General features: G+C 34.7%; 1 protein-coding gene across 1 annotated transcript in view; it reads left to right on the plus strand.

Moving 5' to 3' along the window:
- The window catches only part of TOP2B (DNA topoisomerase II beta), a 62,903-nt gene that overhangs the window by 21,718 nt on the left and 16,264 nt on the right, over positions 1-24,921 (plus strand). The window contains exons 4-19 of the mRNA XM_038175537.2: positions 1,396-1,459; positions 2,726-2,871; positions 3,888-3,985; positions 5,177-5,389; positions 5,471-5,644; positions 12,721-12,822; positions 12,923-13,060; positions 14,245-14,383; positions 16,364-16,521; positions 17,245-17,370; positions 18,288-18,398; positions 18,483-18,588; positions 18,801-18,910; positions 21,703-21,795; positions 21,896-22,010; positions 23,949-24,070. Coding sequence (XP_038031465.2) covers positions 1,396-1,459; positions 2,726-2,871; positions 3,888-3,985; positions 5,177-5,389; positions 5,471-5,644; positions 12,721-12,822; positions 12,923-13,060; positions 14,245-14,383; positions 16,364-16,521; positions 17,245-17,370; positions 18,288-18,398; positions 18,483-18,588; positions 18,801-18,910; positions 21,703-21,795; positions 21,896-22,010; positions 23,949-24,070 — 2,015 coding nt within the window. The remainder of the gene's footprint in view (positions 1-1,395; positions 1,460-2,725; positions 2,872-3,887; positions 3,986-5,176; positions 5,390-5,470; positions 5,645-12,720; positions 12,823-12,922; positions 13,061-14,244; positions 14,384-16,363; positions 16,522-17,244; positions 17,371-18,287; positions 18,399-18,482; positions 18,589-18,800; positions 18,911-21,702; positions 21,796-21,895; positions 22,011-23,948; positions 24,071-24,921) is intronic.

Raw genomic sequence — 24,921 nt, forward strand, 5'->3', positions numbered from 1 at the left:
TATCTGAGCGGTCTGCTGAACTGATATTTTGAGTTAATTGACGTTATTCCTTGGGCTAATCAGTTTTTATGAATTTATGTTGTAAGAATTGGCAGGATAACATCATGAACTAAATTACAGTCTATTAAGGTCAATGGAAATTTTGTCATGACCTTCATTGGGTTCAGAACTTACCCACACCTCTAACACTACAGTTTATAGTATTGCTGTCTCAGAGTCTATGGCTAAAGTCTGTTTATTGGCCAGCTGGAAAAGAAGGATTTTGTTTAGTTATTTTTCACTCATTCCGTGATTTGAGAAATATGAGACTGAAAACTTAAATCACTTTTTTTTTTTTTTTTGAGTGCTGCCTCTTAGAAAGAATTTACAGGCTTTTCACAGAAGGGAGACACTTTCATCTGGTCCCATTCAAAAGGAAAATAATTACCATGTCATTATTGTAGTACTGTATGGCTTATTGCTTCTTTATGTAGCACTCATAAGCACACTACAGAGTGTGGTTTGAGAGCTAAGGTTCAGTGTATTAACATGATGAAAATTGGACATTATGGCTGTGCATGCTTTTTAGTGAAACTGCTCTTAATGATTTTAGGAAAAGCACTTTGAAATATCTGACACTATATTGAGATACCTATAAGCTATTAAGATACGTTTTTACTGGATTTCTCCTCACGTACTTTGCTGTTTTGGGATTTTATTTTGACCTATTTTGTGGGTGTTGAGACAAATGTTGAATGTGTTTTTATAGTTAATGGCCATAGTCACATTTCAGATTTCTATTGTTTGTAGGTAATATACATTGGAGTGCAATTTAATTAAATTCCAATAAAATGTTAACCTCCAATTATCCTTCTTTTAATCCTAAATTGTTGAAAACTAGAGTAGTTATAAGCCTCAGCTTCTTTAGAGAGACCTTTTGCTGATATCAAAACACTCCTTAATGGATATGACTTTTTCAGGATTGCATTTTAGTGTCAAAATGATGTGTAAACTGATCTGGTGATGATGCATACAATTCCTAGGATTTTTTTACACGTTTGGTGTAATATGTGTGACAAATCCAAAGAAGTGCAGAAACAGAAGAATGAGGTGTTCAGCATGCTAAGAACAGTTACGAGAAGAGGCTCACAAAATGCACTTCTGTATTTCTGAGATGGTCTAACTGCTAGAAGTAAAATTAGGAATTAAAAGAAGGTTGAAAAATACTTCTTCTAGATCCATGTTCTTATTTATTGATGCTGGTAATAAAGATACAGAGTATACAAAATCTTACCTGATGAAAAAAAGGACCTAAAGCATTGTAACTTATGGTAGAATGTATATATAATCAGTTTAACACACCAAGTAATTAATTATAGCTCCTAGAAAGTGCTAATTTATTACTTTGTTTCATAGTAAATGCCGCTGACAATAAGCAGAGGGACAAGAATATGACTTGTATTAAAATATCCATCGATCCGTAAGTAAAAGCATGCTTTAATTTACTTTCCCTGCCAGAGCAATTGTAATTTAAATTTGTACAAATGATTTTGCTAAATGAAATTGGATTTTATTTTACAACAAAAATAATCTTTTTGGAGTTATTTCTGTTAGCTTCATATTTTAAGATGAAAAAGTGAATTTAACAGTAATTACTACCACTCTGAATTTATAATAATCTACTTTCCTAAACCACTCATTAATTTTTGATCGAATGAAACTTAGAATCTGAAGATTATAAAATCTATGCTTATGTGAAAACTTGCTAGTACATAACTGTAACTAGCAAGGTTACATGTAAATCATAAATACTAACTTTAAGTTTCTGTACCATAATTTTGTACTTCCTGAGCTTCTATGTTAACTCCTTCAGCGTGAGGATAAAGATATGTTTAAATTAGTCAGCTATATCAAGCTGAAACTGCATATTGCAAATATGTTGTCACCCATGTTTTTCCAAATTGAACACTTGAGGATGAAGAGATACTTCCTAATAAGAAGTACCATAGTCAAATAGATGGTGATTGGGTTCCTTTAGTAGTACCTTTTCAGTGATATTTAAATGAATAAGTATTTTGGAGATCCAATTTTCACACCTAATCCACAAGATAAAGATGCTGAAAAGTCATTTTTCTGCAAGTTTACAGTGCAGTACCAATTTCTGTAGACAAATTGCTTTTATCATGGAATGAGAGGGAAATGGTAGTGGTATGTCTGTCTGACCTGTCATGATTTTGAACTCTCTAATGCTTCAGATCGAAAATTCTGTATGAGCACTGTAAGTATTAGTGATGCTAGATGTTGAGGAATTTCAGTATTGATGCATAAAATAAATTACAATGTTTATCATAAGAGGAAAATAACAGTTTTAAAGAGATGATAACTTAACCTTATCTGGATGGACTTTAACTGAAACCTGTAAAGCTACATCTGTAACAAGTATAATTCTGTCACAAAGTTTCATGATTCTGTTGCAGATCATGTTGATAGTGAAAGATCTTCACACAGATTGCGGGGGATCATTTTTATATGAAATGCTGTCATGTATGGGCAGTTGTGCTCCTTCTCTGACACCTACTAAGCACAAATAAATGTTTTTTGAAATTAAAGTTGCTAGAACAGTGAATAAACAGAATATGGTCTTTTATTGTAACTTATGCAGTTATTTAAGCATGTAAAATATATTTAGGAGTCTTTCTTCAGGTTAATGTTAATTGGATTTATATCTTTCTTCACTATTTTGTAGGGAATCAAACATTATCAGCATATGGAATAATGGCAAGGGCATACCAGTTGTGGAACACAAAGTAGAAAAAGTATATGTACCCGCTTTAATCTTTGGGCAGCTACTAACATCGAGCAACTACGACGATGATGAGAAAAAAGTTACAGGCAAGACTATTTAACTTGCTTTGTTTTATGCTGTGAAGCTAGTTTGTTTATCAGTGTGGTTTCTCTTTTTACATTTTTACTCTTTTACATGATGGATGATCACTTAGTCACCATTACCAGAGTTCTGTGTAAGAGTAAAATGACTTTAAGAAAAAAATCCTACTTTTTCTTTTTTTTTAATAGCAATGTTTACATAAAATTTTATATTTGTATGTTTAGCGTCATTCATTATTCGGTAAAAAAAAATATCCATGTTAATTATACCATGTGCAAGCATTAAAAGATTTATGTTATTGAGATGAAGGAAAGAATAATTTCAATAAATTAGACTGATTTATTATCTTAAATGTGATGTAACCCTAATTTAGATCATGAATGAAAGTTAGTTCTGTTTTATCCCACTCCATATATTTAGCCCATTTTATGATGACTTTAAAATTTTATTTTCAGAAAACGTAGAGCAATGAATTTATTTTATTTTAACATTTATACAGTGTATTAGAAATTCTTCCAAGTTTCCACAGAAACTGAGTGTGACTTCAGTCAGGAAGGTTTACATGTACCTTTGAGTTGTTGCCAAGAAGGGGGTGACCTAATCTCTTTACCTCTGGACTTCTATTCCCATTGCTGCTTTTCTGCCAGAGCTAGCAAGCATGTGCAGAATGAGTTGGCTCTGATCGCGAATTAGTTTTCAGCTGGATCGTGGTGTTGAGGTCACTTGCCTTTCAGCAGGAAACCTCTAGATCAACAGAAGGGAAGCAATGGGAGCATCCTGGCCTCGGTGGGGGGAGGAGCAAGTGGTGCATTATTGAGGCAGAAATAGTTGCACCAGATTGTAGGTAGCGTGAAAATGCATCTCTGTCATCCTTTGATAGCTCTTGACATATGGCCCAACTTTCATCTTATATAGGAACATTTTATTTCATTTGCATTGCCTCTGTATATCGTAAATTAAGTTTTGCTTTAACAAAATTTACTGTTATTTTTGTTATTTTTTATTTATGTTATTTTTTCAGGTGGTCGTAATGGCTATGGTGCAAAACTTTGTAACATATTTAGTACAAAGTTTACAGTTGAAACTGCTTGCAAGGAATACAAACACAGCTTTAAGCAGGTATACAAATAGTCTCAAATTTGTTCTTTTTGCTGTAATCATAAGATTCAAATTTAACACATTTTCTATATTTCATAAAAATAATCATGCACATTCAAATGTAAAGTGCTATTCAGGCTAAGTTAGTTCTGTCAGTGAAACTGCTACTTCTGCATCCTAGTGGTTTTTTCGTTTGTTTTAAGTAATATTTTTCTTGCAAGTGTTAGGTAACTAAAAATGAAAAACAATTTTTTGCTGTTAAAACTGAGGTTTATTCATGTGCATGTGAAAAAGAACATGTTTAATTGATATGTTTTGTAATTGTTAGGTGATTTCTCAGAAAAAAAAAATCTTTCTACTTTGCTATGCAAACATAAAAACAATTATCTAGGTTATTTTATATTAGGATCAAAAAAAGAATTTTCGATGTATTGGTCATGAATTTTCATCAGCACAGGTGGAGTTGGGTGCAAAGAAATCCCACATGAACCCATTGCTCATAGTTTTAATTGTCAGAACAAAGTTCAAAGATTACATGTAATTCATCTACTGCATTTAGCTTTGAGCTGGCCACCTTTATAAAAGTTTGAAGAACGTTGGGAGGAGTGTTAACTACCAAAGCTCCTCAGCCTTGGAGTGTTTCACAGTTGGTGGCTTCTCTTGCTTTTTCCTGGGCAATTTCTGGTTATGCTGTCATGTTACTGCCAAAGCCAATACATTTCAATGGTTTATGTGTCTCTTTAAAAATGTAAGATTTTCTGCTAATCGCCAAAAAACAAATTATTAAAAGCACATCCACGGAAGTGCTATCTCAGGGACTGCTGAGGCTCTGCACAGGGGCTAATAAACCTCTCTATAGAAGTATGTAGTGGATGGAAAACATTGAACTAATGGGCAATAAAGACTATTTAGGTAGCTCACTTGTACTTAATTTAGTCAGTTCTGCAGTGCGCTCTACTTGCATTAGAATCATATCCATCAATGTAACGATGCCTGTGTATTTATAGAAACCACAAATCGGCTGTCACTAATACTTGCAAATCTTGGTAAAGCAATTAATTTTATACTTAGTATTTTACCAGAGGAAACTTTTAAAAGAAGTCTGTGAGCTTTTTGTTCTGTAGTTTTTGCAGTCCTAGCATAGGTGGAAAATGGAACAAAGCAGGAGGATAATGTCTTTAAGCTAATATATTAAATGTTTTGTTTCCAAAGACTTGGATGAACAATATGATGAAGACTTCTGAACCCAAGATTAAACATTTTGATGGTGATGACTACACATGCATTACATTCCAACCAGATCTATCTAAATTTAAAATGGAAAAACTCGATAAGGATATTGTGGCCCTCATGACAAGAAGAGCATATGATTTGGCTGGGTCATGCAAAGGAGTCAAAGTTATGTTGAATGGGAAGAAGTTACCTGTAAGAACCTCTTTTAATTTTTTTTAAGTGGACTGAGTATTTAATCTGAAGTAGAGTAATTGCTATCTGTGTCACTCATAGGTAAATGGATTTCGCAGTTACGTAGATCTTTACGTAAAGGACAAGCTGGATGAAACTGGAGTTGCACTCAAAGTTATTCATGAAGTTGTGAATGAACGATGGGATGTGTGCCTAACTTTAAGTGAAAAAGGATTTCAGCAAATCAGCTTTGTAAATAGTATAGCTACCACAAAGGTGAGTAGTTATAGTTACATTAAATGAAAAAAAAAAAAGATGCTAAGGTTATGCCTAGTCAGACATTCCAAAAAAAAATGTGTTACTAAAAATAAATAGCTGGGATAATCCTTTGCATGAAAGGATTTGGCGGAGCAACTGAATGCAGTCAAAATATGGTCATATCAGTATTTCTGAATATGCCCTAGATTTTAAAATGCTAGTAAACGTGATCAATGATACTGATGTCTTACCTGAGCGTTACTGATTAATGAATGGAACTATTGCTTAGTAAAACAATTCCAAGATTAAGATTAAAAAGTGTACAGACCGCTTTAAAGCTAGTAACAGGTTTTGAGAGGAAACAAGTCTTTCAGTATTCATGAAAAATGGTGTTTAATTTATTGCTTTATGATGTATAAAACTGGCCTGAAATATTGAGATTAATTTTTTTTCATCTGTGTTTCTACATACGGGATCTGTGTGTTGTTCTTTGTTCTTATTAGCAACTAGAGAAGTAGCAAATGGCATCATAACAAATCTTCAGATACGATGAAGAAGCAATCTGCTCAGCGTACTAAACTAGAAAGAAGTCTGCTTTGATGCTGTGGTACTCAGGCACAAAGACAATCACCTAAAATTTATTGGTATAACTCATTTATGCTGGTTTGGTGTGGCCCAAGTTAAGGTATCTGGGATCCACCATGGTGAAAGAAAATCTTTGTTGATTTCTGCTCTTGACAAACCACACTGATTGAGTGATCTAACACCAGTCAAGTAATTCTTGTGATGGCACTGTTTGTAGGGAACCTGAACCATGAGTTTCTCAGAAAGATAAGAATGTGTATTCACTAAAAAACTACCCTTTGCTCAAATCTCATCTGATAGAGTCAAACAGAATGAAATTCTAGAGTTAGCAAAAATGGTTCTTAAGCACCAGTTCGTAAGTGCAGTGACTGCACTAAGTAGGGTCCCTAGTCTAGGCAGGTGCCCAGAAATGCCAGTGTTAATCTCACTGGTAGGTGATGTGTAGTTAGTGTTTTGACAGTATAAAGTTTTTACTACATAATTTACTTCAATGTTCTTTGCAGTGTAGGTGAACCAGTGTTCAGTGGTAAGGGTGATAGTTTATTTCAGTGTAGAATATTTACTTTTAAAGTGTGCATTTTAATCAAATGCTTATCTGATACTTCTCAAAACTGGGGATACAAACATACCTGGTAATTAAAAGGTTAAAACTTGGTTTTAATTCAGGCCTCTTTATGCAACATAAAGGAGAAAAATAACACGACCTTAAAGATGTATACGATAACTTTTTGAAGATGCTGACAATGTAGACAGACTTAATAATGTTTGGTATCAGGTTAAGAGAATGTATTGGAAAAAATGAATGCTTACTCAAGTGATACTGAGTTTGACTCCTTTGGATCGGTTTTCACCCATCATGCAGTTACACATGCACATTGTTATATGTTCTTTAAGAAAATTCATAGCAAAAGTACTGTGTATTCTTCAAAGGTAAGTGTTGTAATTTCTAGTTTTTCCCGCTCTCCCAATCCATGCCTTATGTGTGTGACTGGATGTGGAATGTTCGGGCGGTGAACCACCTCACCAGCAATTGATGTGCCACTACCCACTGATGAGACATAATGGCTAGTAACTAACTGCGTCACCTGCCTGTTCCCTTATCTGCTAACAGGTGAGGAGCTCATTTCAGCTGTTTTTTGGTTATTTATCACTGTTTGCTGAAAGCTTTTCATTTCTGTTTCTGGATAAATTTCACCCAGTGCTAACTTCCCTTCCACGTTTTTTAAACTTGCTTTAAATTCCAAACAAGTTTTTTAGGTTGACGGGGCTTTTTTTTTTGAGGGGTGGGTAGAAGTTCAGGCAGTATGTTGAGGCACAGCTCCCTCATTTTGTTTTTGTAACTTCGTTACTGTGGTCAGGTCCATGTGTATTCATAATTTTGCCACAATAGACTACCACAGAATTTGACGTGAGACTCTGAGGCTGAAAGTGTTGTGCAGATAACTTTTTACTGAGACTTGAATATAATCTGATTAAATATTGTCTTCACAAGTTCTCAATTTCAAATAGTAACTGTAGTAGAAATTGTAGTAAAAGTTCAGTTATTAACATATCAATCTAATGATATGTTTAATATTGCAGCACTGCTAATTGTAATGCTACTTACCATTTTAGCAGAAAAAAACAGCTGATACAGATGCAGTGCCAGATACTAGACTTGGATGCAGGGAGCAGCCCATGAAACATTTATCTGTTCATAGAATTTAAACATAGCTTACCTCAGAATTAATCAAGGCTGTTGGCTGTTGATGACAATATTAACAGAATGTATAATGGAGCTAGTCTATGCTTCACTTTTAAGATTTCAGTCGCTATAATTTCATTAGATGTCCTTGCATCCTGAATTTTGCAAGATGGGGATTCCATTGGCTGCCTTCTGGGAAAAAAAGGCTTTGCAGTTATAGTTCTATTTTTCATACTACAGTAATCATAATAATCATTAACAGCCCTCTAGATTTAGAGGGTATTTTTCTTTTTTCTGTCTTGTATTAAAATGTACTGACAGTTGGGGCAGTTATAGGCTGTTATGCTTCTGTAGTGGGTAAATGTGCCACCTACTGGTGAGATGGTTGAAAGGTTGAAACTTTGAGCTCTGAACATCCCTCAATCAATGCTACACACTAAGAATGGACACAGGAATGGGGAACTGTTATAATAACTAGTATCTTCTAAGAACAAGAATTACTGGTAAGTAACCAGTTTTTGATATGTCAGCTGTTAGATTTAGCAAAATATTTGAAGTGCTAAAACTAGGCTTTTCTAATCTGCTTGTATATAAAACATTATACCAAAATCAGATATATTGCTGTAAGCATAAGATTTTAGTAATGTGATGACTGAAAGTAATGCATTTAATATTGCCATTCAAATGTGAAATGCTTTTGAAATGTCATATGATATTTTCATGTAGTAGCACTTTGGAAATGGATTTATTTTTCTTTCACTGGCAGGATATCGATGTTTCAACTTTCACTGAACTCTCCCTATGCTGAAACTCTGTCATTTATATATGAATAAAAACTTTTTTTGTGTGTGTAATGAAATGACATTGGCAATCAAAAAAACCTTGTATGTATGGTGCTTCTAACTCACACTGGTGGTTTGTGTTGCTGTTTAGTAGGTGGCTTTGAAACCTGACAGAAACTGTATATGGTTTCTTTGAAGTGCAAGTACTTGTTTGGTAATGGTTAATATTTTTAACCATCTTAAGCCATTGTTTTTTCCCTTCTCTCTCTCTCTTTTTTTTTTTTCTTTTCATCTCTTCTTTCTACATGATGTTGAGAACACAGCTGCTATCTCCTGTTGGTTCAGCCACTTTTTGATTTTTTTTCAGATGCCTACTGTGTCATAGAATGGTTTGAGCTAGCTTTTATTTTTTTGTTTGCTAGTTGTTTGTTCTTTCTTTTCCTCTGTTTGCCTGCTTTTTTTTCTTGGTTTTGATGTCTTCCATTTCATATTTCTTATCTATCTTATACCTCCTCATACTTATCAAAAGCTTACTTTCTCCTCAGTTCTGTTTTTAAAATATCTTTAAAGAATGTCTTCATAGATTTTTTTTTCCTGCCACAATGCAGGTTAGTCTCAGCAGGAACCATTATTTACTCTGTTGTTTTTTTATAAGACACAAATCAGTGTTAAGCAAAGGTGATCTTCTGAGTAAAATAGTGGGCTCTGAGTTAGATATGTTTTAATTGTGTAGGATATGTCTGTATCACTCCATTCTTTGCTATAAGAGAATAGATTTTAATGCATGTGTTATGCATGCATTATGCATGCATTATCCATGTGCTGTCCACACGCCCGAATCTATCATACAGTTGGGTAGAGACCCTCAGACATGCACATGGAGCCAGCCAGCAACTGGCCACTGCCCAAAGCTCATCCTGAACACTGTAGCCAATTTACTTTATCTCAACCTTGCTCAGGTTTTTATTTCTACCGCTTGTGTCCTCATTATCTCTAATTCAGGGATGTGTGAAACAGTGCGAAGCCACCTGCAAATTCCTTTCCCACAAATACCCTTTTTTTTTTTTTTCAAAACTATTTAAAATTTGGGGATTTATTTTTCTGTTTAGTTCTCTGTCAGCAAAATATCTTCTTTTTGTTACAGATGTTGGAAGTAAAATTCCAGTAATGCTAGCCACCCCTTAACTTCATTGAGCAAAAGTTAAAATTGCTGCAGGAGCTTGATTTGTGATTCTTGGTGAATCAGTAGAAGCGGCTGTTATTTTGTACCCCGTATTCTGTACAGTTGATGAGAAATGTGAAACAATAGACTTGGTAATGCTGCAGAATACAAAGAAAAGCCAAGGGAAGCTAATCTAGGCAGCAATGAAACCACACTTCTCCATTCCCCATTTTATTGCTTATTTCAGTGAAAGGTTTTCCTACCTTTCCAATGACTTTCAATGTTTGTTTTAACCTGAACATTTTTCATTCAAGAAAATCATATGAACATGCTTACTTTTGTTTGCTTAAAAAAATTTGAGGTCCTGTCCTCAAAGTCAAACTTCTCCGAAAGAACGTGCCTCATGCTTAAATTAGTTCTCTCCCTTGAGACTCTAGTCAAATGTTTACCATTCTGAAGCACTCCCTTACAGCTGTTTCTGTTCATCAGCTTGAGGTCTCCTACTAGTGTCTTACTAAACAGTTGCACAAGATTCCTCTGCGCCTCTATTACAAATTTCAGGTCATTCATTACCTCAGTTTTTCTGTACTGGCATCAGTCAGTCTGTTTGGTTCAGTTAGATCACCTTTTAAGTCAGTTCTGAAGTGTGATCGGAAGGAATTCTTAGTCAGAGTATTTCAGCAGAATATGTCTTGTCCTAAAAAAATATTTATTTTTGACAAGGTTGTAAAGCTTGACCAAGAACTCTGATCTCTGTATAAGAGAGACACAGACCTCCTCTTTGTAGTAGGAGGTGAAAGAAAGTAAGTACTCATAAGATTTTTTTATTTGCTCTCCAGATACTGGCTTCAAATATTTATCTTGGGTTAAAAATAATGGGAGGAAATCCACAATATATTGCACCTGGGAGAAGCTAAATTGACAAGACAACATAATACGTCCTCAACCTATCTATGTTAGGTGTTTTTTCTAATAACTGTGTTCCACTTCGGAGAACTATTATTGTTTTTTGTTTTTTTTTTTGTTTTGTTTTTTTGTTTTTTTGTTTTTTACAACTGTTTGTAGTCCCATCAGCAGCAAACCTAAGCTAACAGTTTACTGTCATCAAAAGGGGTCAAATTGTTTCCCTTTCTTCTCTGTACTCTGTGTACATATACAGTAGCTGGATTAGGTTTTTGTTGCATTGGTGTTGAATTGGTTTATGCTATAATGTGATAGCTGGCACACATTTATTGGGTTGATTACGACCTGCCTCTTTCATCATTAACAGTGTCAGAAAGTAACAGACTTTTGAAGTCAGATATAACTCGCTTCACAATGGGGCAGGGTGATGAAAATACATACTAGTTTCAGTGTTTATTTAGCATTTCTACTATTGATAAAATTCAGTCTAAATAGGAAAGAAATAAACGTTCGAACAAACAAAATTTTGTTCCACACTTCCAGTTCAGGCACTTCCAGATGGTGCCCCAGGCCTTCTATCAAATTCTCTGGCTACAATCCTCTTTGGACTTAAACTTTAAGCCAGATACAAGAAGAACCCCAAACGTACAGTTAGAAGACAAACCTTTTTGAGATGAAATCATTTGGAAAATAAAGGCATGAAAAAGCTCACATGAAATTGTGAGCTTTCTGGAAAAAGAGACCTATTGGAGATCTATTACATCCTAACAATGGCTGTGGATTTACACGTGTAAAAGAAAGCTAACAATTACGGGGTATATTCTAAAATTCAGAAGCAATCTGAATCAGAATCACAAGTAAAGACTGAAACTGTACAGACTTCTATCAACTAAAGAAACAATCACAGAAAAGCTGTCCATTACCTAAACGAACAAAGCTAATCTGTATTTCATAGGACCTAGAAATCATTTTCTTAATACAAAGAAAATGGAACAATATCATCATTGAGTGACGTCACCTGACATTAATAAATGCACAGTGCAAATCCTACAAAGTGTGGCAAATGCATCTTAGAAAGATTCACATCGTAGGTTAAGAAAAAGTAATTGTTTTGTGTGAAGTGGGATTAGAGCCCATGGATACAATCATGATTAATAATAATAGCAAATGAAACATTCCAGAGTAGGAGAAACAACTAGTATTTGAAGGTATGTATCCAGTAGCCTTTTATTCCATAGTTATATCTGACTTCAAAAAGGTAACTTTTCTGACTTACCACTTCCAAAGTTTAAGTATATAAGTGAGTATTTCTTCTTCAGGGTCTGTTTTGCTGGGGTTCACAGCTAGGAGGTGAATACATCACCTTAGCCAAAAGTTCCTCTCCCTCTCACTCTCCCTCTCCCTTTTCCTTTTTCTTTTCCTCAATAATGGCGTTAGTTGAAATAGTTGGAAATATATCTGGAAAGGCTTCAAGCAAGGATAACCAGAGAGTCACCCTTTTCAAAGGATAAAGGCAGGAATTGTGACAGGCACTGTGAACATTTTATTTTCAGCTGTTGTGGTGCAGCGGAGGAAAAAATCCTATGCTGTCTTTCTGCCTGTCTTTCTGCCTATCTTTCTTTCATTTTCCACTGAGATGATGCCAGGAATTGCTTGTAAGCCATTTTGTTCCCCTTCTGCATTTGGGCAGTAGCTGTAAGGAAGTCCAGGTGACTGCTCAATTGTTACAAGACAGGTGGCAACATGGTTACATAGCTACAAGTTACTGCCCTGTGGCGGGAATGAAGACTGAATGACAAAAGAGTAACTGTAAAACCAAATTTTCTTTGTTATCTTATAACTTAATGTGCATTGACTTCCAACTTTGACTGCAGTATGACTACAGGAACTAACCTTATTTGATCCTTGTTTATAATATTAAAAGCTATTAGAAAAATTCAAAGTGTTGTGTTTTTTTTTTCTTTCTTTCTTCATCAAGGGTGGTAGGCATGTTGATTACGTGGTGGATCAGGTTGTGGGCAAACTGATAGAAGTGGTGAAAAAGAAGAATAAAGCTGGAGTTTCAGTGAAACCATTTCAGGCAAGTGACATTGTACAAAAATGCCATATATAAAAATATATATTATTAAAGAAGAAGATGGTAATTTTATTAAGTAAATTGCTTTCTGTGTTTTCAACAGGTGAAGAATCATATATGGGTTTTTGTTAATTGCTTGATTGAAAACCCATCGTTTGATTCCCAGACAAAGGAAAACATGACACTGCAGCCTAAAAGTTTTGGGTCCAAGTGCCAGCTATCTGAGAAATTTTTTAAAGCAGTAAGTAAAGCTTATATCTTGTTTTCAGTGAAACAGGAATTCACAGACTGGATTATGTATATGCATGTTAGGTAGCTGAAGATTAATTGGTACATTATGGTACCCTAGTGATATTAGCATACAATGAAAATGGGATGGAGGAACTTTTGTTAATTATCTGGCTGTAAAAGTGGAGGCTATGACTATATTTTGATTCTTGCCCCAGATTTAAAAGTGAGTTTCAACAGAAGAGCTCATTTTTTGCAGATTCTGGCATTAATTTTAGTAAAATGAAATTGACTCTAGTAGTAAGGAGAATGGTGTTATTGCTAGTACTCTTGGCATCACAACTTAACTCCTTGTATTGTATTTTATTTCTTTAGTTTTGTGTTACTAATGGCATTCTTACAGACCTTACAGGAAAAATAACAATCTCATATTTATTCTCCAGATTTTGTTTTATACATTGTATTTCTATCCATGTGTTTGGTTTACAGTATTTCTGGTTTCCTGCAAGTTTGAACGTTGATCTTCAGACATTAAATGTGCAGCAGAATATCTAACTGATGAGTGCTGTATTGCGAAGGATAATGAAAAGCCAAAACTTGCATTGTTTTGCTCCACTTTTTGTTGTTGTTTTGTTTTGTTTTGTTTCTTAATGTGAATTCAAACCTAAAGTAGTTTTTGTTTAGAAGACATGCTATATGCTATCTTTGCTGCAGATGTATTTCTTGAAATGTACCAGTTTCTGAAGTGGTTGTGATAATAGTTGATACATAGACCCTTATTTTTAAATCCTTTTGGGTCTTCCAATTATTTTCAGAATTTCCAAAGAAGCCTTAGATGTCCATATTATATCCTGTAAGGTTAATTTTGCTGCCAAAGTCCAGGAAGCAGGAGTTTAGTACCTAAAATGTCTCAGCACATCAACCACACAACATAATACATCCTCATATTGAATCTTGGTCCACTTTTTCTCTTTCCTTACCACCAGTTATAGAAGGTAGACTAAAGAATCTGTGAGAGTGTTGTACTTTAGTTTTGTGTTCATGATGTGCTACACAGGTATGTGTTAATTCTTTGGCCTTTTACAGGTTGCATTTTTTTTTTTTATGTAAAGGATCAGTAGCTTAAAATTGAGAGATAAGAATCTACCATGTGAAGTTTTACTTTTCTCATCCACACTTCTGATCTGTTGCTTACAGGCCTCTAACTGTGGTATCATAGAGAGCATTTTGAATTGGGTCAAATTCAAGGCACAGACTCAGCTGAACAAAAAATGTTCATCAGTGAAACACAGTAAAATCAAGGGCATCCCAAAACTGGATGATGCTAATGATGCTGGTAAGAACACTTACTTTTAATATCTTTTAAGTGAGTAATGTAAGACTGCTAATGACTGTTTATGTTCTCTTGCCTAAAAAATGGTATAGCTATAGCTGAAGGAATTTGAAGGAAAAAAATGGTTCCTTTTTACTTGATTGTAGGAAAAGGTTAACGTTTTGTTCTCTTGGCATTTGGTATAGTTTGCTTACTAGACTTTCAGAAACATGCATCTGTCAAAGGAATACAAATTCCACAACCAAAACTGTCATTAAGAGGAAACATAATTAACCCTTTTGAGGCAAAATATGACATCTGAAGAACTGGATAACTGATAAAAAAATAACTGAAAGAAAACTCAAAAACAAACAGAAAACACCCAAAAACTTGGATACCTGTTACTCAGATGTTTCTCTGCTGCCTAGATGTTCTTACATGGGCAGCAGGAACTATTTATCTCCCAGGAAGGCTTTTGCAGGTATTAGTTTACTGAAGGTCTGGAACATACCAGATATCTCACGTTGGAGGCATTTCACATTCAGGTGTGGACACATGGGAAAGGAGAGAAACGTTCAGTTTGTAAATAAGGTGTGTTGTTGTATTCACACTCAGCCTGACATTCTGAAGTGCTATGTATACAGGCAGAAATGTTTTAGGTTGAAGGATTGTAAGTAATACATTTAGTAAAAAGTTTTTCAGTCCTTTCTTTTTAAAGACTGAAGGTACCATATGGGTCACCTGTTTGCTCTTGAAAATCCATAGGATGTTTTTGTTCTTGTGCAAAAGAACTAAGCTAATACTATAATAAGGACTTCTAACGAATTGAAAGCTGCTTTCGTTGAGAAGGGAAGAGAGAGCATGGTACAGAGGACTGACTCCTTAAGTTTTGCTGAGAATGTGCTGGTTGCTCTGCTCTTGAGAACTTGTCTTAATGAATTTTAGTTGGTGACTCCACCTGACTGAAAGCTTGAAGTTTCTCTTGAATTCTTTTAGTTTTTAGAGCTATGTCCAGAAAAATACCAGAAAGGCACATTGTGCTTCCCTGAAATTAATCACTAATGATCACACAATTCCAGAAGATGGTGCACCTGGATGGCATTCAGATTTGTTTTCTGCAGTTCATTTGGGAAAGAGGCTAATATATATTCTAAAACGACACACTTATTTTTCTTGGTATTTGGATTGCACCTTCCTGATTGCACTGTAGCTATACCTTTTTTTTCAGTGTGAATATATGCGTGATTCAGATTCAGTTAAGCTATATGTCTGAATGTAAGTTCTGAATGTAATAGGAAGAGGCAAATTGTTTTCTACATACCAGGTAGAGGCAAATCAAAGTACCTATTTTAAATGTCATTATCTTCAAAACTTTGTTATTAACAATAGATAAAAGCCAACCAGCTTCAAAGTCTTTGCAGTCTTTCCTACCATTTGTCACTGATAAGACAGCAAAACTGCTTAATGAGCATTTGTACCCTTCAAAGAGAGTGGGTTCCATTTCTGAAACTGCTTATAAATTAAAATATATTCCAGTTGCAGTAAACAGAATATACATGTCATACCAGTTTTGAGCACACTCATATAACTCAGATATACATAATGTATGTGTGTAATTTCCAGATAGCCTGTGAAATGGTAAAAGTGCAGAAGCAATTTGTTTTGGGGTGTTTTTTTGTTGCTGTGGTTTTTTTTTGTGTCTATGTGCAGATTTGTCAGTACCACTACATAAGACATGCCATTGCATTTCATTTTGCTCTTTGCCACATAGTGATCTGTAGCGTATTGCTGAGGGCAAGGATACTCCTTCCTGTTGTGTAGTTCTAGTAGTATGGAGGGTCATCCCTAAAAGTAGAAATTCAGCCCATTGAAATCATCTGACATAGAGTTTAGGAAGAGCATTCGTGACGGATTCTGTCATATTCCTATTGTTTGAGTTGAAAAGCTGAGCTTTCTGTTTTGTTTTGTTTTTTTGCCTTGCTCCTACTTCTTCCTGAACTACAGGCGGCAAACATTCCTTGGACTGCACGCTAATCTTAACAGAAGGAGACTCCGCCAAATCTTTAGCTGTCTCTGGCTTAGGTGTTATTGGTCGAGACAGATACGGAGTATTCCCACTCAGGGGCAAAATTCTTAACGTTCGAGAAGCTTCTCACAAACAGGTAAGTAGTCTTCTCAATTCCTTTTAGCCAACAGGTAGATGTCTCATAATTTTTGATTTCTAGGGTTTTATCACAGTATTTTCATTTTTAGTTTTTCATGAAAATGTAGTGGCTAGGGTTTCATAAAGGACCAGCCTTTATAGCCTGTAGTAAAATCCTAAACTAGAAATACTAAGTGAAGTACTGAGATGATAAATATCATTTTTTCACAAACGCAAGGAGATTCTCCTTTGACTTATACTAACACTTTACACGAACACTTTACAAATTAAAACCTTACATTCTCTCAATTGTCATGTAATTTCACTGACTCCCAACATGAAGCAGTATCACTATTACTAATTGCATTACTTCTGTTGCCCTCCATACTTTGTCTTTAGTAAGAGTATTGCAGTAAGGGTACTGCAATAAGGGTATTGCAGTCTTGCAGATGCCTGTAGAAGTGATGAAAGAGAAGGCAGCTTTGTGAGATGACTTTTTGTTATATTCATCTTTCTGTGGAGTGCTGTGGTTGTGGAGAAGCAGTGATACAGTCTTGAGTATTTATACGTAAAGAAGAATTTTTTTCAGGTGTGAGGGCTACAAGGGGCTCAGGGATGAAGGAGTTATGAAGTTTGAGGTAGGGGTGCATTGAAAAAGTAGCTATAAACCTTAAAAAAAAGATTGGGATATTTCTGAATTTCTGGTTTTTATACTAACTGCTAAGGCAACTTTTTAATACAGATCATGGAAAATGCAGAAATCAACAACATCATCAAAATAGTTGGACTACAATACAAGAAAAGCTATGAAGATCCAGAATCTCTAAAAAGTTTGAGATACGGAAAAATTATGATCATGACAGATCAGGTTAGTCTGAAATTCACAACTTTATATATATACAGCATTTCTTGAAATGTGTTTTGCTGCAGTCTTACAGTAGATTCCATTTTTGTGCATTATAATCTGCCTCTATGTTATGATAATATAGATGTATTCAGAAGGAATCCCTAATGTTTGAGATTTCTTTATGGGAATAATTTGTCTATACATTATTTTTGTTACTCCAAATGAACAACAGAACTTTGCTGCACTGTAACAGAGAAGCCAAAGTAATAATAAAAAAAAGTATAAACAAGAATGTTTTTGATTGCTCAAAAATTTGTTGAAAGTATAGAAGTGAACAGTAGATGAGGTAGTAATGCTAATCTGGCAGAAACTAGAATGAAGGCAATTATTTCTGTGTATTCTCATGAAGTATGTGTTTATTGTTCCGATTTGTAGAAGGCGAGGTAGCCTGTGCTTTAGATAATTGCGAAGGTTTGTTTGTTTGTTTCTCCTGGAAAGGTCAAATTATCAAGCATTTTAGCACCAATGAGAACCAATGGGCCAGGTTTGGCTTTCTTCCACAGAGATTCAGCTCCACGTTATCTGAGAGATGGACAGCTCTCCCAAACAAAGCATGCCATAGGCAAATAAACCTGTGACCTGCACCTGTGCACATGGTTTGGAAGAGTTCAATGTTAACTCTGGGATAGGGTTGTTTACAAGTGGCTATTTGATACCCAGGTTCAGTTCAGAATCCAAATTAAAACCTAACTGTTCCCTTTTGTGTCAACAGATATGGTTTTAATGTATCGAGGCCAGTGCATTCTGTTTATCCTTGCAACTAGACTTTTTCATACATTGCCACTCTAGTTTTGGTGTTGGGATGGGGGTGGGTTTTTTGTTGTCTTAGTGTGATCTGACATTTTACGAGATTGCCTCATATTCATGTTCTGATTTAGGATCAGGATGGATCTCACATAAAAGGCTTGTTGATCAATTTTATTCATCACAATTGGCCATCACTGTTGAAACATGGTTTTCTGGAGGAGTTCATCACTCCCATTGTAAAGGTATGGGTCCTGTTAATGCAATTTTATTTATTATTTACAGTGCAACAGAAAAGTTAATTATTTTTATTTTGTTTTGTTTTAAAGGCAAGCAAAAATAAGCAAGAACTTTCGTTCTATAGTATTCCAGAATTTGATGAGTGGAAGAAACACATGGAAAATCATAAAGCATGGAAGATAAAGTACTACAAAGGTTTGTTTAAAACAAAGAAGTTAACCTTGTGAATATAAAAATAAATAATAAATGGATGTTACAAAGTTTTATTTATAGCTGATTTCATTACACTATCTTATCTTCTGCAATTATTTTATTTAAGGGGTAAAATATTAAAACTTATGTACAAAGGGTAAGATGTTAAAACATAAATTCCAAGTATGGAGTAACTGTTTTGTTTTGTTATACAGGTTTGGGTACCAGCACTGCTAAAGAAGCAAAGGAATATTTTGCTGACATGGAAAGACATCGGATCTTATTTCGATATGCTGGTCCTGAAGATGATGCTGCCATTACACTGGTAAGAACTTACAAAAGGGATTCTCTATGATACTTTTTAGTTTCTGTTGTTCACTGAACATGAGGAAGTCCTAGCAGGTGAGATTTTTTTTTGGCATGACTGAATAAAAAATACTTTCAGGGGAGAAAAAAGCTTTTGAAAAATGTTTCAAATTTTGGAGTAAGACCCTTATATGTGCTACAAAATTAATTCTACCTTCTGTTTAGTAGCTCTGATCACTTTCATGTGGTATAGATATCAAGGAACACTACATTCAAAGTTGCTTTTAAAGAGAGAACACACAAAAGAGTATTCTGAGTAAGGCGACAGAGCTCAAATTGGTGGTGTTTTGCACCTACTTGGGTCCCTGATTTTTGTTTATGAGCAAATTGCATCAGATAATAATAATTTATTCTTTGAAGATATGTCAGTGTGGCACGTGTGTATTCAGGTATGTCCTGCACATTTGAATTTGAAATCTTGTAGGTAGTTGTGTTCAGGTGTTTTGAACACATCAGACATATGCAGTCAGTACACCAGGAAACTGTGTTTCACAAACTTGAGAAAGGAGAAAGAATGGAGTGTCTAGAATAAACTTTTTCCTCAAGATGTGTTTCACCTTTTATATAAGTTTATTTACTATTTCAGTTTTAGGTGTTATTAGAGAGAAAAATGGGAAAATGCACATGTTCAGATATGAGCTCTCTCCTTATATAATAACTTTTTCTTTATATTGCGGATCTGTGTTTTACTTCTGCAAATACACCGCAGTTATTGTTCAAGGAGAATTTGTAAGCTCTCCTCTAAGACTTCCAGACAGAAGGTCTTTCGGTTCAAGGGAAGGTAAAAGAGTTCAGTTGCAATTACAGCCAAACTGATTGATGTCACTCTTGATGTCACGTTTAGCCCTAAAGGCAGATTCTGTTCCTACTAAGAATTCTTCTTAGTGTCTTTCTGTTTATGCTGTGATCATTCTTCACTGACTGCTTCATCAGTACCATTACGAAGTACTGAGACACTGTTGTGGAGGATCTAGTCTTCTGCTTTCCATTCTGTTGTTCATTCCTTTCACTATGTCTGTTTCTCATAGTGTACATATAACTGTACAAGATATTCTAGGTTTGTATAAATTGGCCTGTTAATAGTGAATAGTTGACATGCAGGATGTTCTGTATTTATTTCAATGATGTCTAAGGCCGTATTACCTGTTAAGGCTGATACTCACTACTGTCTAAAGTTATATCCTGTCAGTTCTGGATGAAATTAGTCATTTGTTACACAAGGAAGCTGTTAACAGAAGTTCCAACTGTATTCTTGTCCACATCTTCTCTGCTGACAGTTACAATTCCAGCCCCAAGTCACCACTGGGTATAGTGGGTCAAAGATTGTAGGGCCTACCAGGTCTCAAGATAGCTCTAATCAAGAAAAACAATAATTATTTCACACAGTAAATTCTCAGTATTATGAAGAACTTTTTGCTAGGAAGTCTAGCAGTCTTAGAATAGCAGTTCTAAGTGAAGAAAGGAAAGGAAACAAAAAAACATTCTATTTGAGCATAAATATTCAAGAGTAATTTTTATTGAAAATTTTTATTCTAATTTTTATGCTGATCCAGCTCTTGTTCATTTGTCACTGCAGTGTCACTATAGGAAAAGTATAAATACATGGAAAAGAACTAGAATAAAACTGTAAGAATTAAGTTATGTTTTTACAAAAGCCTAATCTTAAGCTTACAGATGTCTGACATTGTAAATTGTCAAGCTTTATTGACAAAGGTAGTCAATCTGATACTAAACAGGGTGATATCACTTAGTCCCTTTCTCAGTAAGTTAATTAGGTTTACTACTTAATGTGAAATATCATGATCTCCGAGGAAATGAAGCTATTAATTGAGATCTTCTGAAGTGCTCCAGTCAGAGTCCTTAAAAAAAGACAGTGATTACTGTTCTCTTATGCAGGAGAGTGGTGAAACCAGAACATGATGGAATCCATGTATTTTACTCTGTAATGAAAGAGGTAGTACCTCAACAACTCACAGAATTTTCCCAAATTAGTCGAAATTTTACTTAAACCACGTTTTTTATGCATTCCTCTGTTATTTCTTCTGGAGAAGAAACGCACTGGAGGAGAACTCTGTTTCAGTAACAGGACAGACAGAACATTCCTGTGTCATTTTGTAGTGATAAGTTGTTGCTTTAAAGTGACGTCTTGTATTCATAAAGACTAAGGCCCTCAGTCAGCTGGCCTAAATTCTCATTTAGTCTTTTCATAAAATGTCAGTTTTTTCAGGCTGTCAGTTTTCTTTGAGGACTAGAGCCAATCACTCAGGAATAGCTACACATTATTGACATATGGTTGATAGTGCAAACAGGGCATGGAGAGGACAAGAGGAGTGGAGTATCTTTTATAATACCTGTGGTTAATTTTCTTGATGACAAATTAAACGATGAACCCAACCTTAGAATTATTTGTGGAAAGATCACAACAGCTTTAAACAAAGGACAGCTCTGTTGTGAAGAGAAGAATAAGAATTATAACATTTGTCTAACTGCATACTGATTTCATGATAATCAGAGATGATCAGATGGGAGAGGTGTCAGTTAGAAAAACCCTCTGCAACAATGTCCAATAGGCCATGAACCAGTACTGCTGCTTAAACATGAGCATTAATTACTTGGTTTATTTTGTCCAAATAAATATTATTGAATACTTAATCAGATACTGCAGTACATATCAAATTGTGACTAAAATAACATGTATATTTACACAAACATGTACATGCTGATACTGTAGTAAACCTGATTTTTTTTCAGGCCTTCAGTAAAAAGAAGATTGATGACCGGAAAGAATGGTTAACAAACTTCATGGAGGACAGGAGACAGCGTCGGCTACATGGTCTTCCTGAGGTGAGTCCTAAATAATGGTAATAAATATGGTGGATGAGATCTAAACATACTGTAGTTTTTATATTGAATGAATAATGTATGTGTTGTGTTTTTTTTTCAGCAATTTTTATATGGTACAGCAACAAAACATTTAACTTACAATGACTTCATTAACAAGGAGTTGATCCTTTTCTCAAATTCAGACAATGAGAGATCTATTCCTTCCCTTGTTGATGGTAAGCTGATAGTTCATTATGATTCATTGGAACATTCATTTTTATTGTTTTTTAAATCTGTGATTTATTTTGGAAGTCAATGTATTCAGATAGGGAATAGAAGACTTCTTTATTTTTGTTTAGCATTCGTATGCTAAGAAGTTGCAATGTTTCTTCTGTATGGAAGCTTAAGCTAATTCTTTGCAGCCTTTTACCTTAACCAGACCTCTTCCCTGGGACAGTACAAGTGCTTTGCTTCTAGTTAAACAGTCAGAGAAAACAAGTCTTTTAAGTGCTTATAATAATTGCAATTCAAGTTGGGAGCTGAGGGTAGATGGTGTAAGAGTTTTCTCCCTTCAGTTGTATACCACAAGCGTTGTTTTAGTGGTTAATGAACCTTCCTGTAATCTTGCTAGGGTTCTGTCAGTCAGATTTGCCAACTCTCTCCTTGCAATAGCATGAGCATGAAAAGAAGCAGCTCACTACACACTATGTGCTTCATTTGTAAAACTGTCTCCAGACATCATGAACAGAAATTTCTGCCTATATTGTAAATATGCATATACTTACTAAGACATGAAAAAAAGTTCTTGAGATTTTGTAAGCAAACAAAAAAAAGCATTTCTCCCCACTTTCCAATACACTTTTTATAGCAGAGGTGGCTAGCCTTCTTGACACTACAGACCCACACCAAAATATTCATGCAGCAAGTCTGTACAGAAATATAAGAAAATGAGAAAGGAACCTTAATATGTATACCTACTATACTGCAAATCCACATAAATAACATGTATACATACTGTAATATAAACTGTGTGTTTATATATCTCTATATACATGTATACATTACACATTATGTACGTAGTTGCCATCTGAGTCACTTGCAGTGTTAGCTGTAATTCTCCTTACTGGTCATGGGTCTGTGAACTGCTCAGAAGGTAGTACCTGAGCAGTGATTTCTGTTCTTCAGTATCACAGGTGATATATAACAAGCTAGTCTGTTGGCAAAAAATCTCAAAAAATATGAAGAGGAAGAACGCTGTGACCATCTCTTCACAGTTTTCAGTTACAACTTTCTTATTGGTGATTCTCCTGTGTAAAGGAAATCCTCTAGGTCTGTTCCTCTAAACAGATCTTTGCTATGTAAACATGATGCAGGTCCATTACAAAGAAAATTGAATTTTATGTATTTAAATGAAATGGAGATTGGAGTAATGTCTTTTTATCAATTTTTGCTCTTATGTTTGACACATGTTATTAATGGAAATGTGTAGCAATACTGTATTACAGTTCAGTAGTGTGAGTTAAAACACTGAATAGATCAATACATATATTTTAGTTTGCAGTGCTAGATAATACACAGAAAAATGATGCAATCCCTTCCACAAAGATGTTGTAATTAAAGTATACTCTAAGTGTACCTAAACAGTAAAAGTAAATCAGAAGATCAAAGAGTCTGGCCTCTTTCTTAAAACTTTAAAAAATCTAAAAGGGAGATAGATAACATATCTTTCTGTTGAATTTTAATGAGTATTTGAGAACTTAACAGAAATATCAGAGTGCCTTAAAATATGCGTAAGCTACAATTACAGTTGTCACTGCTGAATTTGTGTTGATTCTAAGGAAAAATGTGTTCTAAGGAAAGAAACAACTCTTGATTTGCAGATGTATATTTAGGATAAATTTGATATTCATTAGAACGATATTGTATGCTGCACAGTAATGACTGGCTAAAAGGGTTGTTTCCACTTTTCTGGTAACTTTTTCAGTTTTGTTAGATAATCATTTCTTTTATTTTGAAAGAACTGAGATACTCATTTGTTATTTTGTTAGTGTTACAGTATGTATTTATTTTCATTTAAATTTTAAACTTCTTTCAAGAAACGAGAATAAGACAAAATTATTTCTTAAAAACCTGTGCTTGTGTATGTGTTGAAAATTGGATATTATTCTTAATAGGTTTAAAACCAGGGCAGCGCAAAGTTTTGTTTACTTGCTTTAAGAGAAATGATAAACGTGAAGTAAAGGTTGCTCAGCTGGCTGGTTCTGTTGCCGAAATGTCAGCTTATCACCATGGGGAGGTGAGTATGAAGAACAGAAAAGTCGTGAGAATTTATAACCTATATAAAATACTATGGAAATGTTTATTGTATTGAAATTGCAAACCTTTGGAATGAATCTACAAATCACAGGTTTACTTTTAAAGAATTTGAACTTAATTAGTATTTAAGTTATTTGAACTTAATCAGTATTTAGCTTAATAAGACAACATGTTTCCATTCTTTCCAAGTCTTTGTGCACAGTGGTATCCTGAGTAGTTTGTGGGTTGTGGAGAAATGGTAGATAACTAATTACATGGTACACTTCTTTCAGATTCTCAATTACAGAAACTAAGTACTAGGGCAATTTTTTGTCTTGAACTAGAAATAAAGTCTTTTAAGGTAAGAAGAAGAGATACTGTTCTTCAAAAACCTGATGCAGTGTTGGAACAAAGATTATTCTATCTCCTATTTTGTTATGTTTATCTGAAGTATTAGCAAGAGCTGCAAAATTAACCATCTCTCTCTGTCCCTTCCTCTTTCCCTTTAAAAGTAATGAGTAGTAGTTTGTGCAGGAGAAAGTAAGCACAATCAATTTGTGCTGTTTTCATTCCTTCCGAGAAGAGCTATAGAAACAATGGAGAAACTTACGGGGTTTTCAGGGTTTGCGTAAGAATAGAATTTAAGGACAGGGAGACAACATGGCTGTAAAAGAGAAAGCACTATCTTTTGCCAGTAGCTTCTCTAAGAGGTGTGCTACGTTGCTTTCGTAGGGAGACTACTTTTTTGAAATTGAAGTCAGGTTAGTCACACAATTCCTGGGAATTTAAAGTATATCTTACTAGTTGATTAGGAAAGTGTTTATTTCTCACATTTATTACTGTGAATATGTA

The sequence above is a fragment of the Anas platyrhynchos genome, chromosome 2 (assembly GCF_047663525.1).
Source record: "Anas platyrhynchos isolate ZD024472 breed Pekin duck chromosome 2, IASCAAS_PekinDuck_T2T, whole genome shotgun sequence".
Classification (NCBI taxonomy): Eukaryota; Metazoa; Chordata; class Aves; order Anseriformes; family Anatidae; genus Anas; species Anas platyrhynchos.